Source organism: Neolamprologus multifasciatus, chromosome 7 (genome assembly GCF_963576455.1).
Source record: "Neolamprologus multifasciatus chromosome 7, fNeoMul1.2, whole genome shotgun sequence".
Taxonomy (NCBI): domain Eukaryota; kingdom Metazoa; phylum Chordata; class Actinopteri; order Cichliformes; family Cichlidae; genus Neolamprologus; species Neolamprologus multifasciatus.
The window spans coordinates 12,892,335-12,910,667 of record NC_140445.1 but is presented as its reverse complement, the minus strand read 5'-3'; the positions used below and the strand labels follow the sequence as shown (position 1 = coordinate 12,910,667).

The window sequence follows — 18,333 nt, the reverse complement described above, 5'->3', positions numbered from 1 at the left end:
TATTGCTTTGTAGTTTAATTAAGGTACATAATTATTATAAATGTCATTATATCATAACTGCTGGTATGAAGACATATTTCATAATAATTTCATAATAAACGTTGTTTTATGCTCTTGTACCTCTTCATACCCACTGTGCCCAGAGGACACTAGAATAAGAAACACTTATATTTCCTTTAAGTTACATTACAGAATGGAATAAGCAACTTATTAGATGTCTGTGCTATACTGTTCGTTAACATGGATGGATCTGACACCAATAAAAAGTTCAAATGGTTCCTCACCAGTTGTTTTGTCTCTGACTCTCGTATGGTCCGATTGTCTCTCGTTATAGGTAAGTGAGTATCTTTGAGGTTTTAATAGACATTTCTATCTCTCTGTTGTTGATTTATGGTTATTTCACTCTCTGTGCACTTTGTGGAGATTCTGCATTACTATGTTACTATTTTACAGTCTTTGCTGTTATTTTGTGGTTTATAAAAACAAACAAACGAAAACAGAAACCAAACAAACACATAAACGAATTAAAGAATCCATCCCACCCAACACCCTAAAAAAACATCACATTTCCAACTTCACGTGAACGGCACGGCGTCTGGGAGACGTTTTTGTCCTACGTCATTACTCTGCGACACGTCCACCTGCCTTTTGCAGGATTAGCTAATGGTGTGTAAGTTGGAAATAGTGACAGGAGCAACTTTTAGACAGAGTTCAGCGGGGTTTTGCTGACATTCAGAGTGGGGCTGACTTAAAACAATATTTCAAGCGCTGTGAATATTTTCGTTTGAAAGAAGGAGACAGTGAGCGGAGTCAGCCGCTCTGGCATGTGTCAGAAAGAGCGCACTGACTGAAACCTGTAGAAATCTTCTGTGGTTATCCAGGCACTGTTGTTGCTTTCAGGATGAACAACGAAGGTAAATTACTTAATTTTAAAAATAATTTTCTGCTTTTTGTGTTAGAAATATTAACTGGATATCTCCGTGCCTCTATCTCTGGGACAGAGCTGGTGGAGTATTTCAGGGATCAGATGAGGAAAGACCCGGACATGGCCTCTGCTGTTGCTGCTATCCGTACTTTGCTTGAATTCCTCAAGAGAGATAAAGGTTAGTGTTAAGCCCTTGGTGTTAATATAGACACGTCTCGGCTTTTCTTATTCTCGCTTGGATATGGAGAGGAAGACGTGAAATTTAGCCTTTTTGTGTTTTCTCAATTTGTAAATAGTGGTTTTTTTGTCGTTTCTCTGCGATAATCATGTGGGCCAAGATCTGAAAACAGCATCTAGAGTGCTTTAAAAAGTTACTGAAGCCCACATGTCAAGTCAAGTTTTAATAAGAATTATTATTTTTCTACCATAAATGAAATAAAGATTTCACAGATTTGAAAGAGCACTGTAAGGAACTACTAGGATGACAAAGCTGTCTCTCCCCCTTCAGGTGAAACAATCCTGGGCCTGAGGGAGAGCCTGACGTCAGCCACAGACTGCCTTACAGGAGTGGACTCCTCTGTGGCTGTCTCCTCGGGAGGGGAGCTCTTCTTGCGCTTCATAAGCCTCACATCTCTGGAGCACCAGGTGAGTGAAGACAGTTTGGCGTTGGACATTCAAACATTGATTAACAAGATTAAGCGTGAATAACTTAAGTGAAATCAACAGAGCGCTACCAGATCTGTTGTACGTTATCAAGTCAGATGCACAGCATCTTATGGATGCTGTGCAAGTGCTACTGTTCTCGAAAGAACTTTATTAAAAGAGACACTGCAATTCTACAGCAAAATTATGGTCCATACAGGAGAACAAATATAATCAAAGTAAAGAGAAAACTGTTAGGTTTGGAGGTGTCACAATTTGACAAATGAAAGTAGTTGTGACTATTTTTCATACTTTTTTGCAGTCGATGACTGGTTTAAGCCTGGAACTTACAGACATCACCAAAGAATGTGTTTCCTCCTTCATGATATTTGCCAGGCCATTACTGCATCTGTCTTTAGTTACTGTTTGTTTATGGGTCTGTATTTTGTTTTGTCTTCAGTGAGTGAAACACAGTTTGATCGGGTTAAGATAACGTGATTGAACCAACAGCTTCCGGATATTCCATTTCCTGACCATCAAAAACTCCAGCGCTACTTTTAGAGTGTGGTTTGGGTCACTGTGGCTGGATGTGGCTGTTTTTTGCTGTAAGCAGAAATTATAGCTCTGCATACCTCAGTATACATTCAGCTCTGTTTTTCACATCACTAATAAAAATTAGTGACCTAGGGACACTGGAAGCCAAGCTCACTAGGGACCCCTCCTGTTATGCTGCTTCCACCATGTTTTATTGAGCCTTTTATTTGTCTCAGATTATAAGACATTCCAAAGCTTCTGTGCTTTCTTCTCTCCTCTCTACTGCAGGTTGTTCTTAGTTTCATTTGACCGAACTTTCAGCAGTTTGCAACTTTCTAGCTATCTTTTGTGATGTGCTTGTTTTTTGCTGACTAGGTATGGCCTGTGTAAGTTGCTTTGAGATCTTCTCTGACTCTATATTCCGAGTTCACAGAAATGGCTTCCAAATGTTACACACACTGTTACACACACTGTCACACTTGAAAGCAACCACCTACCGTCCTTGGCAGTTTTGAAATGTCATTCTCCTTCCCAGAAGGAGTTCTAGAAGTTCTAGCACACATTGTAGATGCACAAATGCAAGATTTCAGGAAAAAAGACCATTAGAAGGAACTTAGAAATAGCAGTCCTGCTGGAACTGCTATGGAGATTGGCCAGATTTAAAGAGGTTGCACTGTATGTTTGCATGATCAGACCCGTTATCTTAATCCAAGGCAGATGCTAACATTTATTCTTTTCAGGACCTGTCTCGCTGTAAGAAGGTGATGGAGGAGAGAGGAGAACTATTTTTAGAGAAGATCTCCATGTCAAGGACCAAGGTTGCCAAGCTCTGTCACACCTTTATCAAAGATGGCGCTGTAAGTATGGACCACAACCTAATTCTTCCTCTGTACAGGGAAAAGGTTCAGTGATGCGGATTTTTTTGTTTTTCTCTCTGGCCTCTCCTTGTCTCTCTCAGAAAATCCTGACTCACTCCTACTCCAGAGTTGTCCTCAGGGTGCTGGAAAAAGCTGCAGCTGAGAAGAAACGATTCTCTGTCTATGTGACTGAATCACAGCCTGATGCAGCTGGGTGAGGGAGCAGTCTATATACTGTACTGTAGTCTTACTCTGAAAGGACACAGGCTCAATAATGTCCTTTTTTTTTTATTCAGGCAACACATGGCAGAAGCCCTGAGGAAACTCAATGTTCCAGTAACGGTGGTGCTGGACGCAGCTGTGGGGTGGATACAGATGTTAATAATATCTGATTTTAATGTCATGTCTCTTGTCAATGTCATTTGCATTAATTTTGTATTTTTTGTCATTCTTTACAGATACGTCTTGGAAAAAGTGGATCTAGTCATCGTTGGTGCTGAGGGAGTTGTGGAGAGTGGTGGGATCATCAATAAGGTGTGTTCCAGTAAAAACTCAGATGCTCTTCAATTGAATTAAATTCAAATCAGTGTTAAAATGCTGGTTATTGCTTCTTCTTTGGGCCTCTCTTGGCCTCCTGTTTTTGTTTACTTGTTTTTTTTATTAGTGCCGTCAACTCCAAACCATACGTCACAACATTTTGTAGTCTAGGCAAGCCATAAGTGACGCTTTATGATAAACCAAGTGTGTTGAAGGTGATCTGTAGTTACATTTGTAACGTGGTGCATGTCAGGTTACAGCACAGGGTTCTCTGTGTTGTATTCTGATCATTATAAATTATTGTCTCCATCAATGTCCCGATAAAGCAGGGTATGCTTTACTGTGTGGCTCTGCTCACTTTTCATATCTTGTTTTAAGACACCAACATGGAGACAATGGAAATGTTTAGTTTGCAGCTTCATAACAGGGCTTCGCTAACCAATGATGCCTCAGTGATATCATGGCAGCTACATCTTTAATATAGAGCAGGGGTATCAAACTGAAATGAGCAGTGGGCCACTGCTGGCATTGTCATCTCATTGGAGGGCCACTTTAGTGTTTGAGTAGTACAAAAAAAGCCCCCAAAACAAGCAAGAAAACACCCACAGATATTTCTGAAAATGTAGTGTTTTGTTTGTTTGTTTTTTAAAATTTCAAATATTGAATAACAAGACAAAAAAAAAAGTTTTTCTCACTCTTAACTGAAGCCTTTCAGTGAACTACCAAAAAACAAATTGGTACTCTTTTTCTGACCACATGTGGTAGCAGTTCTGCTATAATTTTGTTCGTATTAAACAAAAAAATGCAGACATAAGTGTACACATTAGTTTTTGACTGCTAGTGAAAATAGTTTTCTTTACAAATAACTCTCTCACTGGACTAACACAGTTTGTGCTTCCTGCTCATATTGCCTTTGTATTAAATCACTTTTTTGCACTTCAAGTGCCAAATTGACTTATAATTATTCACCTCAATATATGAGTCTGTTTAAAACCGTAACTTAATGTTTGCTTGCATGTGTTGTCTTTATGGGACATTTTAAAATTTTGCGCTCTGTTCACCCTAAAAGTGATAAATGTGACACAGCTTGTGATACAATAATAGACTTGTGTTTTGTTTTGCAGATTGGCACTTATCAGATGGCTTTGTGCTCAAAAGCACACAACAAACCCTTCTACGTCGTGGCAGAGAGTTTCAAATTCGTACGTCTGTACCCGCTCAACCAGCAGGACGTGCCAGATAAATTTAAGGTAAAACTGTACAGATTTTTTTTCTCCCCCCCTTATTTTATATTCAGAAGCTTTCCTTACATATCTATTTTGGGGCTCAACAGTACAAAGCAGACACCTTGAAGACTGCAAAGAACCTGTCAGAAGAACATCCAATTATTGATTACACACCTCCCTCCCTCATCACCCTCCTCTTCACTGACCTGGGAGTCCTTACCCCATCTGCAGTCAGCGATGAACTCATCAAACTTTATTTATAACTGCTTCACAATTCTCCAATAAAAACTACCAACAAAAACGAAATGTGTGTCAGAGATTTAATTCAACTCTGGTGGATACATCTGAAAAGCTGTTATATTGTCCATTGTCTTCTTCCAAACTGTTACGGTTCTTCTGTTTTGTGTTTCGACTTTGCTCCACTTGTTATCTGTTGCTCAAAGTCCTCCTCACTGATTTGGCCTTTCTTTAGTTTCTTGAGGAGACGAGTGTCATCTAAAAGCTCTTTCAGGTCTTCATCATCCACATCAGAATCCTGCAAAAAACACAAAAGTTAAAACTGTAGTCATCAGATGTTTTTAATTAACCATTAATGATGAATGAACGGAAATACCTCATTGTGCTTTCTCTTGGCTGCCATCTTTTGCCTGCGTTCCTTCTTGCCCTTCTGTTTAGACCAGGCCTTATTCTTTATAAAGTTCTTTTTAGGAAAGGGAGTCTTATCTTTGAGCTCAGCCAGTGCTTTCTGTCTCTGCTTCTCCCTGTTCTTGTCTTTGTAACGGATGGTGTCTGTGTCCACTGTCGTCTCAATGAAATCAGGAAATGTTTTGTCCCTCAGTTCAGGCATCCTGGGCAGGCGAAGAAGTGCAAAGCCACGTGCCAAGCAGCCAAAATCCAGATCTAGACATCGGAAATGTGGCACATTACATTTCTGTTTGTGGATACAACAAATTTGTATTTGAATAATATTTAGGATGCTCTACATGTGTGCTTGCTGTTTTGTTTTTTTTTGTTTTTTTTAACCTTTGGTCCTGAAGATGAGGCTACATTCATGTTTGGCGTAGGCCTGGACGTATGAGACAAATGCTTTCATCCCTCTTTCGAACATGGCCCGGTCCTCCAGAGCCATGGCCTTCACTTTTGGCAGAACATCCACCACGTCTTTTATTGGGGACATCTTCTGGAGTGGACACTGGGGAGTAGATGAACAAGATGAGATTTTGCAGGTTCCATATTGTGCACCTTATAATTTTCGGAAGAATTTAGCTGTGAATGGAAAAAAATATTTCCAAGAATTTCCTTTGCAATTTGATGGAAGTTATTACTTGAAATTAAAAAAAGTAAGCTTGACTACAGTTGAATTTGAGTTTATAAGAAAAATAAAAATTGTATATTAAAAGTCAAAACTTCTCGAACTCATATCTATGTTGTACAGTGACCATGATATATAAAACACACTCTTCAAAAACACAAAACAATAGAAGTTGAATAAAACACAATGGAAGCAGAAAAAAAGAAATCACAAAACACAATGGAAGTGTTTTTGGGGGACAATATCGTGAGGGACCAGCTGACAGAAACCAAAACATGCAAAAATGTGTACTTTTAGAAATCATGTGGTAAATATTATCAACAGCAAATTTATTTCTGTTTTCCCCCCTTTTGGTTGCAAGCAATTTTAAAAATAATTCTGAGCTTTCATATAAATATAATCCTAGTACACTTAAACCTTGTACTTGTGTTGGATTTTACTGGTGTGGGACATTACTTGCCTACAGATCATTTAACACTACTGAGAATGCAGGTGAAAGGGGGCTTACATTTTCTTAAATGTTGGTTAAAGACCTTCATTTAAAAAACACATTGCTTTTTACAACTGAACAAATTACAAATATGCAACAGTAATCCAATGAAGGAGCTGTGATACTGAGGTTGTTTACTTCCATAGTCCTCATGATCATATGATCATGTGATCACCTAACCTGACTGCTGATGTTCTGAGTAAGTGAACCATACAATTAAAGAGGTCTCAAGTATGCTGAACTTGCTTCATAGCACAGACTCTCGGTTAGGAGCAACCAGAGCAGAGAGGTGGTGTGAAAAGTTACTGATCACTTCTGCTGAACTCACCTTCTGATTGATGGACAGGAAGTTAACATAGGTTTCCTCCATTGGAAGCAGGAAGACGAGAGCATTGCCATAATTACCGATTCTTGCTGTTCGCCCACATCGATGTACAAAGGCACTGAGTCAGACCAAATAAATAATTAAATTAATAAAATGCAAAAGCAAGAGGTGCATACAGTGAGTAAAAGATCCAGTTATGTAGTTAGTACTGACTCACCTGGCACTGCTGGGAGGATCATACTGCAGCACCCAGTTAACATCAGGGATATCGATGCCTCTGGCCATCACGTCTGTGCACACTAAGATCCCACTGCATGACACACAAGCAAAAAATGATGTACAAATCCCCCTCAAAACAGCCATATTTTCTGTACCTGTACACACAAACTGAATTTTACCTTTTTAGTTTCCGAAAGTCAGCAAAGATACTGTTGCGTTTATGTTTCATCTTGCCGTGGATGCAGTGGATGGTGACCTTCTTGACCAACGTCTCTAGAGCTCGACCGTAATACTCCACACAAGCACAGGTACTGAAGACGAGATGACAAGGAATGATGTCATAACAGACCTAATCGGACATGTCACGGAGAAAAACATTTTCCAATAAAAGAAACTGTTGTCATGACAATGAGTTTGCAGTCCAGTGGTTCGCACAACACACAAGCAAAGTTGAAAGCTACCAAGTTTTTTTGTGTACCACTTTAACTTACCTAAAGAAGACCAGAAGCTTCTCATGCTTGTGCTGCCTCAGGAAAGCCACCAGGTTGTTGAACTTGTCCTCTGCTCTACAAATCTGAAATAAAAGCATGAGATTTTTTTTGTGTCATTGCTACACTTTTCTACATTAATGAATAAATAATTGTCTCACAGTGTAGTAGTTGGACAGCCTGGAAGGAGTTTTCTGGGCGGTGGCAGCAGGGGCCAGGCCTTTCTCTTTGACGGTGATCCGTACGGGGTTGCGGAGGCCAGCCCTCACTAGCTTCTCCAGCTCCTGGGTCTGAGTGGCTGAAAACAAGCCTGTACGTCTCTGCTTAGGCAGGTAACCTAAGATGGTGTTTAGACTTGATACACAAATACAGACTATTACCTATAACAAGTTAAAATGCACTACAAAATTCAAACACACAAAGTATTTGGATAGTTCTTATTGTCGTGCTCTGTGCTTTAACATTAGACTTCACCAGCAGTGACGCACAAAAAACTGCAGTTCCTCTAACAGTCACTAAACCTTTTTTCAAAACTGAGTCAATTCCCATAGACTCACATGTTAAAATGTCCAACTTTAAAGCATTAAAAAGACAAGTCCTTTTGACTATTTTGGCAAGTGAAATTCTATCCATCAAGTGAAATTCTATTCATTTTGTGGGCTCCATGTTTCATATGCATTTGTGTAGCTTTCTGAAGAGATGCTATAGGCCTCAGGATAATTTCTTCTGCCGTTGAAAACAATAAATGTTAAGAGTTTTTCCATACCTAGCCTCAAATCCCATGTCAAGCAGTCTGTCGGCCTCATCTAGAACCAGCACATCCAGGCTTTTAACTGAGCTGACCAAGTCCAGACCATCAGACTTTCTCCTGAACATATCTTCGAGGCGTCCCGGTGTCGCAATCACAATGTTTGCTCTGAGACACAGATGCACAAATTCAAGAGGTTTGGATGTTTTTAATAGGATTATGTGATGGATAGCACAGGAGTTTTTGATATAATACTCCTGGGTCCATTGATATGAAGAACCATTCAGAAAAACTAATTTCATTAACACAGCCCAATTTTTACTTCTTAACAGAACAAGTTATATGCTTATAATGGATATATTTCAGTCCAGCTGAAAAACTGTGCTAGTTGTGTGTTGGTGGAAAGGCCCTCAGATCATTGCATACCCTTTATCCTTGAACTTCTCCACATCCTCTGCTGGGTTACTGCCACCGATAAGTAAAATCTGCCTGAAAAACACCAAGTGGGAAAACATGAAAGACTTCTCTGATCATTAATGAAGTAGAGGTTTATACAACTGGTTACTATTTCAGTCACAGTTCCGTTAAAATAATAATTATGTTTTTCAAGGGGTTTTACTTGTATTTTGTGGGTGACATAGGCTCACATTAATAACATGATCAGTGATGCACTGCTATTTGTTTAAGGAGCAGAGTGGCAACTTTACCTCATTCGACTATTACACATTGTATATACTCTGTCTGCACAAATTCATCAGTTTTATATTTCTTTCAGTAACTGTGACAGTACCACAGTAACTGTGTCACATATGTAAATGGGCACATCGCCATGGTCTTTTCCTGTCTGCTATATAATGCCAGGTATTTATTAAAGCCAGTATTATATACTAGGATAATTTCGACATTAATCTAAAACATTCTTAGATTATGATGATGATGACATTTGACAACCTCTGACACCTCAGTATATAGCAATAATGAATTAACGGCCATTAGAATAGTTTCCAGTTTTATCCAAGGATAGCTGTAGAGGCAGAGGCCACCCTCACTAACTTTGGACTTTTCTAACCACACTCTTAAAGGCAGACTTTTTCACCATATGAGCACATCACAAATTTCCATCCACTATTTGCTCTTTCTGACATATGGAGTGCAACCAAACATGTTCACTTTCACACTTTTTAACCATTACACTTCATTTAAATAGGTTTTAAGAATTTTTCATCTCATTAACTAAGGGGTTTGTATTATATACAACGCACCTTTCAGACTGTATCTTCTACTTACTTGAACTGTGGAAACTTCTCAATAAACTGCTCCATCACTTCACTGATCTGTACGGCCAGTTCTCTTGTGGGAGTGATCACAAGGGCACCAACCTGCAAAAGACATTATTTGGGGCTTAACAAAGTGTCCAAATCATATTGTTGAGGCTTTGTATATTTCACAGATTATCTGTAAAATATCAAGAATTATCATAACTCAGAGTTCAGCTGTTCAGGATCAAGGAGGTATTAAACTCTATAACAATATCACAAAAAAAGAACAAAAGCTAATTTTAATTACTTCATACACTGCTAGTCATCCTATTTATTTTTAAACTGGGATTAAATGCCATCTTTGCTTCACTTTCAATCTTACCTGCATCTTCTTTAGCTTCTCTTCCCGCTTCAGGAGGAGTTCTATAATAGGAATGACAAAAGCCAGCGTCTTTCCACTCCCAGTCACCTGCAATCAAATGACACTCAGTGAGCTACAAGAAGCTGCTGCGATAACTCACAGGACAACCACTCTCTACACGTGTGCTGAGCAGATAACCTTGCGGCAGACTGGGGTGTCAGGTTGAGGTGGTTACATCAGCTCTGAGATTCCGGAAGCTTATTTCTGCGTTTACTTTCAGGCAGCATCAAAAACCCATATTTAAAATTCTTAATGATAAATTAGGTTTTTGAAAAAGTTCACATTTTTAAGGTAAAATAGCATGATTTATTATAACATACATTGAAAATACAACAACCAGCGGATATGTCTGGGGGTCCACTTTTCCAGATTGGGTGGATTTTATATGGAATGACCCTGTCAAGACAATTTTTCCTGTCCAGTTAAATTCAAATGTCAGTACTTGCAGTGGTGGTTAATCGGTATAATGTATACTGTGCACATGGATGGTCATCACGCTTGTCAGCCCTGGAACACACTGGTGTCCTGTCCAGTGTGTACCCTGTCTGCAGCCCTGGGACAGCTGAGAGAGGCACCCGAGACACCCGTGACACTGAATGGCTGGCTGGCTGGCTGGATGTGTGGGTGGATGGGAGGATGTTTACCATAACTCTGAAACATCTGCAATAATAAAATTCAGTGATCTTTATTTTTAATGGTTAAATGGCGCACTTACCGCCTCGGCGGCCACATCCTTGTTACTCATGAACAGCGGGATACAGGCAGACTAGAAGGGAAAATTCCAACAGATCAGATTTAGTGTTTACTGAGGAGAGGTGTGAGCCACGGGCTGAAAGTGTTTACTGACCTGTACAGGTGTCATGTGTGTGAATTTCAGTTCATCGAGCGTTTGCAAAATCTTCTCGTTGAGTTTAACTGGTAATCTGTCCCACGTCCCGTCTGTTGTATTATCCATGCTGGAAACCAAACATTCAGCAGAGCTCGAAACTAAAGTCGTTCACAGTGGGTCTGCTACAGTCGCACTCCACGCTGCTCCTGTTTCCGGGTCCGATGCTGTTTACACGCCGGGTGGGGACAGAAGCTCTCCAAACTGCATGGTTCCCAGTGACTGTACACATGATAAATAAAACCTTCCTGCAGTTGCTGGTCGTTGTCCTGAACGATGTAATTGTTATTATGATTTAGGATGGTTTTGCCACAGATTCTGGGCACCCTGCAATAGTGATGTTTCGCCATGGCAAGCGAGAGCTAACAAAATCTAAAAACAGATATCAATAAAAACGTACCAAAGTGAAAGCGATCTCTCTCCTTTTATCTCAAGCAGGATTCTGTTATGCTATACAAACGTTTTGCAACAGGTGAGCTTATCTTGTAAACCAACTCAGCCAACATGTGTGATGTAAATTACTATTAGTAACTCGTTTAGCACATGAGTAATGAAAGCTTTAAAAACAGGGTGTAATTCCCGCCATGTCTGGTTTAATAACATAGGCAAGATGCATACTCCACCAGCACTTTTAACATCTCTGGAAAATCACCTGGTTCACCAAATGTACATTTTTACATTACATACATTTTTCATTCATTTTATCCTCCCGTAGATGCATACAGTTAACTATGTCACAGTCCTCAATCTTTTTTAATTCATCTGCTTTTAAATATACTTTTAAAAAAATCAATATGTAGTGTTTCTGATGGGAAAGCTGTTGTGTTCCTCACAGGACAGCCACCACAGACATCTGCGTATGATCCATTAGTGGAGATTGAACAGACAATAAAGTATTTAAATTGAGTTTAATCTTAAACATCTGCAGCAGCAGCTTGGCAGCAGTCAGGTGTTTTCATATTATATTATTGGTACATTTGTTAAAGTACTTTTTTCTCTAAACAGTTCATGTGGAAACACTTTAGAAAACTAAAGCTTTTCTGGCTTCCTCTTTGGACACAATTGCTTTAGTTTCTTCTGCCAGAGATTCTCCCGTTTTCTGGCCGCAGAGGTGCTCTCAGAGCCACAGACTGACATCTTATTCTTTCAAGCTAAGGTAACACAATTAAAATCTGCTACCATCACTCCTGTTCCAAAGACCTCAGCAGCATTCATGCCTGAATGACCATTTACCTAATAACTCCTATAGTTATGAAGTGCTTTGAGTGGATTGTCATAGACAAAATAAACAGGACTGAGTTCCTGCCCCTCTACTTTGGAGGAGCTGCTGTAGAGGTTATCACCAGTTTCAAGTAAATGGGGATTCAAATAAAATACGTTGTCATCTGAAAAACTATCTTTACTTACCTAGGATAATTAAGCAGGCTGACCTCTGTATTGTAGCATTTCCATCATGGCTCAGGTGCAGACAGAAAGGCAATGCACTGACCAAGTACCACACAGAAGGTCATTGGCAGCAGCCTTCTATTCACTAAAGACATCAATGCTAGCAGATGACTCGTACAATAATACATTACACATGACAATTTCTTATATGCTGTAATTCCTAAAGTTTATATTTATATTCATACCAGCCTTCTCTTGCACTCTAAAGCTTGATTTTTGACTTTTGCAGGAAATTTACATCCTAACAGGAAATTCCTTTAATGTCTACACTGCAACCTTCCATGCCATTCCAAGTCCCTGTGGTATGTGTCCACCCGACGTGTGGTTACATTCCTCAGGAAGTGCATATCAAGTTATGTAGAAGGCTAGGACATACTGTTATAATGAGGCTCTGGTTATGGTGCAAGTTATGATGTAGAGCTTACGCGTAAGTATAATTCTCATGTAAAACCCATTGCATATTAATGTGAATTATTTATATGCATTTTTCCCTCTAAATTTATATTGGATTGCCTAATTTGTATTACTCATTTTAAGATAAGTTGATACAGTGTTGCCTCACTGGTCCTTATGTTCTGGGATAATAAACCTCTTAAAATCTTGAAAAAATATAGGAGCAGCTGTGTTCCAAGGAATATTTTAATGTAATGGTGCAATTACACCTGTTGACAAGTCCCTTCTCTCTAATCATAATGAAACATCACACCCATTTATAAAGACATCAAAAATAATTGTACAGAATTTTGGCTTTATTATGAAACCTGGGGCTTTTTTTTTTTTTACAGACCACACTTCTACATTTGTAAAGATTTAGCTGATTTCGTTGCAAAAGGGAGAGACTGTGTACAGAGCAACTTTCCTGCCTGAGCTCACCATAAATTCTTTGAAATACAAATCTGGAGCATGCACCATTTATGGTGTGGCTAAATGGAAACATCTACTGCCTTGGACGTATATACTTGGAAGAAAGACCTCATCCAAACAGCTGTCACAAGCAATGCTCAAGAGGGGGGAAAAATTAACAGTTCAAATTTTATACATATAATTTAAAATCCCCAACCCTAACAAAAATAACTATAGAAGCAACTAAAGAACACAGCAGTCAAGTGTTTAAACCCCTACCTACCCAGCCCACCCAAATCAACATGTAACATGGATTTCAGTATTCCTCTATACTTTGAGAGGCACCCCAAATAGTTCAGTTAAAATTCAACCCTGCCTCTGCTTTTTATGATCTTACAGCCAGGCCAAACTTTTTAAAATCCAAGAGTTTGAAAATCATAAATGTTAGTTTATGGCAAACAAAAGACTTCCCTGTTGAATTCTATTTCTGAACTATGTGGGGAGTGAGCCACACAATTTCCCCTGGAAAAGATGTCCACCCACCTGTGCCACAAATCGCTATGAATCAATAGACAGTGTTAGAAGCTGTATAGTTTCCCTTAAAGACCAGCTGCAATGTAAATTTTTTCAGATAGCTAGACAAGTTCATCGGGAGTGCAATTTGTGGTTTTTGAGAATTAACACATTGGCAGTATCTGCCAGTCTGACTTGGCTTTGACACCTGAAATCAAACTTTTCCTATCTCAGACACTAAACTAATGCAATGATGTTTTCAGATGTGCCATTTTTATCATTTCAAAACGGTTCCCATTTCAAACTTAAAAGAGGCAACATTCCACTCTGACGTCACACATACCTGTCCATTCATGTGCAATTTTAAGTCTTTCATTTGACTGCGGACACTGAGCCTTACAGTCATTTGCACAGGAAACAACTGTACTAACTGTAATTAAACAGATCTGTTAAAAAGAAAAACTAATAAACTGAAATTTATCCCACAATCTTTTGGCCATTCGTTCCAAACATAAATTATATTTATAAAGAAGAAACCAAACAGGTAACAAGAGAACAAAACCTCTGAGATCCAATCACATGTAGGCTTTACTCAAAACTGCCACTCTCATTTCCACAGCGTAAATAACTGTCTTGGTGTTGGAGGGGAAAAACAAAACAAAACAAAAAAGTACAGTGGAGGACACAGAGGAGTATCATTTGAATAGCACTACACCACTCGCCGCACTTCGAAAAATCGCTTCAGGTAGTAAATCTGTCCGAGTGTCATTGCCACCAGAACCAGAGCTTCAAAGAATGACCACAGGACCACTCTGCTGTTTGTGTTGTCATTGACTGGATGGAGAAGAAGAGGAGAACAATTATAAAGACTTATTTACACTTATGATTACAATGGTTATTGGACTTAATGTAAAGGCTCTTACTTGCTCTGTGTATCCTCTCACGGACCTCCATGTACTCCTGCTCGTGCTTCACGGCTGTCATGGCAACTGCCAGCTCGTTGATCATCTCCTCCAGCTTGTTTTGGTGGGCTGAAACAAGAGAAAAGTGACTTGTCAGTGATGAGTCACAACACAGTGGTAAAGAACCCTGCTACCCCCATTTGAAAAAGAAAACCCCCAAACAAACAACAACAAAAACATGCAAGATGTGTATATCCTTTTCACACCTGTGATGCATGTATCTGCCAGTGCTGTCCCATTATCAGAGACATTTATACTTCATACATGTTCTCAACATGTGCAACAAGTCAAATCATTCGCAAACATCACCGTATCTGTCTTATGTATGCTTAATTAGTTTTTACTACAGAAGCAACTCTGGTTAGAGAAGACTGCAGTGCATCACAAGCTCAAAAATTTATTTCACAATAGTAGTTTAGTCAAAGCCTGCTGTGCCCTACCATCCCAGCTGTCACCACCTACGAAGAGGGAAACAGTGAATCCACATAATAAAGTCAAAAAATAAGAAATGAATAAAAGGAATAATCATTTTAAAAGCAACGGGAATAAAAAAGAGTTGCGGTTAAGCTACATAAATACCCACTGTGTACCTTCTGTCTCCATATCCTGGCCTTTGGGAGCCTCTCCGATATCAATGGTGAACATGACAATCTTGGGTGTCATGGTTGACATCTTGTTGCTGAAGCAGAACTTGTAGGTTCCATCCATGTGCGCTGCCACAGAGTATTTCCCACTGGACTCTCTGTCCCCTTTGTAAATTTGCTTACCGTCAGGTCCTGTTATCTGAAGATAGAAGAATTTCTGAATAACTGACATTGCTGCATGACTGGAGAATAACATGACGGGCATGATGTGCTTTAGGAAACATATGGCAGAAACGAAGTCAGGCTGTCTGCAGAAATAGCTAGATTTTCTGCTTAAAACTAGCGAAAATAAACAAATCCTACAACGTCTACAGCGCATTAACTATTCAATAATCAATAATCGTATTAGCTACATAATTAGCAACTTAGAAACAATGCTAATGCTGCACTTCCTATATCATAATGGGTAATCTAATCATCATTATGGAGCAGTTCTTAGCGGGAAACTAAAAAAAAGCAACTCTGTAAGATGTAAATTATAACGTTTTCCATTCAACTGTATGTTAAATCCTTTACACCTGCTTTGCATCCAACTAGTTTTACCTGACGGTACCGGCTAATAGCTAGCATTAGCACAGGCCTTGTGTTGCATTGCATTTTATGATTTGCAAGTACATCCTGCCTCGCGTTAGGTGACTCTTTTGCTTTCCGAATGAAACATCTCACCTCGACGTCGATGTCCAGGAAGCCTCCTTCGGCCACTTCAAACATGAGGCCCATCTTGGTGCCGGAGTTGACCCGCTCGTAGAAGCACTCCTCGGCATGGGCGTCTATGCTAACGAAGTAGCCAGAAGCAGTGGCAGACAGGACGGCCAGCAAGACAACTAGCTCCGACAAGGTAAACATGTTTCAGTGGTTGTGTGGAAAGCGTAAAAATAAATCTGACGGTATAAAAAATTTCCTCGCTACTGTATATCCAGTTTGTGTGAGTGGACTGTTGCAGGAGAGGAGCCGCAACAAGCTCGGCTACTCTGTGCTGCTCTCAGACTGCCACGTACGGGCTTACTGCACGGGTACCTGCGAGGGCCAAACCTCCGAGGATACGTGACACACACTGAAAAGGAAGTGAAAGGCAACTTTTCGTTTTCTCATTTGTTATTGGAAGAAGTCCCTTAAGTCTATGTAAGCTTGCCAAAGTCAACCCCGTAAAGACATGTGCAACGCGAATACTTAAAGAGTCATGTTCTTTAGTTTACTATAATTTATGTTTTTACTCTGAATGTAAATACTTTTATTTATTGATTTATAAAAAAATCAAATCAAACGAACATAAATGAAAATGCACTAATTTAATGAGTAAAATACATATGTTTATACAAATATATAATAACAAAATATCCAAAACAACAGCACCAAGTCATCTAAGTAATAGTACACGATTATGAAAACAATTGATATCAGTTGATAGCATTTTGCAATAACAACAATAATAATGATAATAGTAATTTATTAATGTTGCATAGCAGTTCAAAACTCTACTTGAAGATAATACTACTTGAAGACACAGTGCATCGCTGTAAGACTTTTTTGTAGTGTGGCATGAGTGACAGACTTTAATACTTTTTTGTTAGATTTGTAACTTTGTAATATTTTGTATTATTTAATTCAGTTTAGTAAGTTACTGTTCTTACTGTCTTGGAGTGACAGTGACCAAATAATTTCCCCTCAGCTTAATAAAGTATTTTGATTCTTCTCCATTCCTCAGGTTTCCTGTCACTCTACAACATTACACATTAAACATTTTGAACCAAAAGACTGTTTAACACAACCTCCTGGAACACGTCTCTCCTAGACATCTCCATGCCTTCACAGGTGTGTCATCTGGATAAACTGGGTTTGCACTCTTCATCCTCTTCATTGCTGCCCTCACTTCTTCCTTATTAATCCTCCACTCTTTGTGATTCACTAACTTTTCTCCATCTGTTTTCCTATCTCCCTCATTTTCTGGCATTATCAGCACCTCAAAGTGCTTCTTCCATCATCTTAACACACTCTCTTCTATTGTTAGCACATTTTCATTTCTATGGTTAACCACTCTAACCTGCAGCATATACTTTCCATTTCAATTTCTCTGTTTAGCCAATCAGCAAAAGTACTTTTCTCCTTCCTTAATTTCTAGCATCACTTACAACACACTACAATCCTTTTTCTTTGCCACCTCTCTTGTTGCTGTATTCCTAGCCTTCCTGTCTATTTTCTTCATCTCCTAAATATGTCACTCCTTCTTTACTAACCTCTTCATTTCAATAGTTTCTTGTACTTCATCATTTCACCACCAGGTCTGCTTTACCCGGTTGTGTCCAGAGGATACACCAAACACCAGCGTCAGCACTAAAGCTGTACTTTCCCAGTCATTGGGTAACTCTTTCCTTCCACCTAGAGCATGCCTCAACTTCTTCCTGAACTCTGTGCAACATTCTTCTTTCTTCAACTTCTTTCACTTACTCCTTGCCTCTGCCTTCACTCGCTTCCTCGTCTTAATGTACAAAGGCATCCTACAGACAACCATCTGATGCTGCTTAGCGACATTTTCCTCTGACACCACCTTGCAGTCTCCTATATCTTTCAGATTGCACATTTTGCATAGGATGTGGTCCCTCTGTGTGCACCTTACTCATCTCTTATATGTCACCCTGTGTTCTTCCCTCTTCTTAAAGTACATGTTTAGTACAGACATTTCTGTCCTTTTTGCAGAATGTACTATTATCTGTCCCTCTGCATTTCTCTAACACCTTACCTACTAAATACCTCTGTTCCCTTTGTCTACATGTCCATAGAATTTTGCACCAATCACAATAATGCCCCCCCGGTGACATTATTGCTTCATCTAACTTACTCAACTTACCCCAGAATTTGTCTTTCTTTTCTAATTGACATCCAGCCTGTGTGGCATGCGCACTGACAACATTCAACATTGACCATTCGATTTCCAGCTTGGGACTCATGTTCCTGCCTGACACTTTTCACCTCCACAACATTGTTCACATACTCTTCCTTACCCCTACTCCACTCCTCTTTCTATCTACACCATGGTAGAGCAGCTTGAATCCACCTCC

General features: G+C 39.4%; 3 protein-coding genes across 4 annotated transcripts; 1 reads left to right on the top strand and 2 right to left on the bottom strand.

Moving 5' to 3' along the window:
- The first annotated feature begins 602 nt into the window (after positions 1-602).
- Positions 603-5,027, top strand: eif2b1 (eukaryotic translation initiation factor 2B, subunit 1 alpha). The gene is made up of 9 exons (XM_085167653.1): positions 603-914; positions 1,002-1,103; positions 1,434-1,570; positions 2,842-2,958; positions 3,060-3,172; positions 3,255-3,323; positions 3,417-3,492; positions 4,620-4,745; positions 4,829-5,027. The coding sequence occupies exons 1-9, from the start codon at positions 902-904 to the stop codon at positions 4,982-4,984; spliced, it is 909 nt and encodes a 302-aa protein (XP_085023779.1). The 5' UTR covers positions 603-901; the 3' UTR covers positions 4,985-5,027.
- ddx55 (DEAD (Asp-Glu-Ala-Asp) box polypeptide 55) lies at positions 3,017-12,935 on the bottom strand. The gene is made up of 14 exons (XM_085167619.1): positions 10,831-12,935; positions 10,699-10,749; positions 9,945-10,031; positions 9,591-9,682; positions 8,730-8,792; positions 8,322-8,471; positions 7,717-7,909; positions 7,559-7,641; positions 7,247-7,378; positions 7,066-7,158; positions 6,852-6,966; positions 5,745-5,913; positions 5,335-5,621; positions 3,017-5,256 (listed from the first exon to the last, which is right to left on the bottom strand). Exons 1-14 carry the CDS (start codon positions 10,936-10,938, stop codon positions 5,107-5,109), a joined length of 1,773 nt encoding a protein of 590 aa, XP_085023745.1. The 5' UTR covers positions 10,939-12,935; the 3' UTR covers positions 3,017-5,106.
- A 108-nt stretch (positions 12,936-13,043) lies between these two features.
- On the bottom strand, positions 13,044-16,301 carry tmed2 (transmembrane p24 trafficking protein 2). 2 transcript variants are annotated; one of them, XM_085167670.1, is made up of 5 exons: positions 15,944-16,301; positions 15,224-15,416; positions 15,074-15,091; positions 14,595-14,702; positions 13,044-14,505 (listed from the first exon to the last, which is right to left on the bottom strand). In XM_085167670.1, the coding sequence occupies exons 1-5, from the start codon at positions 16,121-16,123 to the stop codon at positions 14,381-14,383; spliced, it is 624 nt and encodes a 207-aa protein (XP_085023796.1). In that variant the 5' UTR covers positions 16,124-16,301; the 3' UTR covers positions 13,044-14,380. The 2 variants fall into 2 exon arrangements, with proteins under 2 accessions (XP_085023796.1, XP_085023797.1); XM_085167671.1 differs by lacking the exon at positions 15,074-15,091 and having other exon boundaries at positions 15,944-16,297.
- Positions 16,302-18,333: the final 2,032 nt, after the last annotated feature.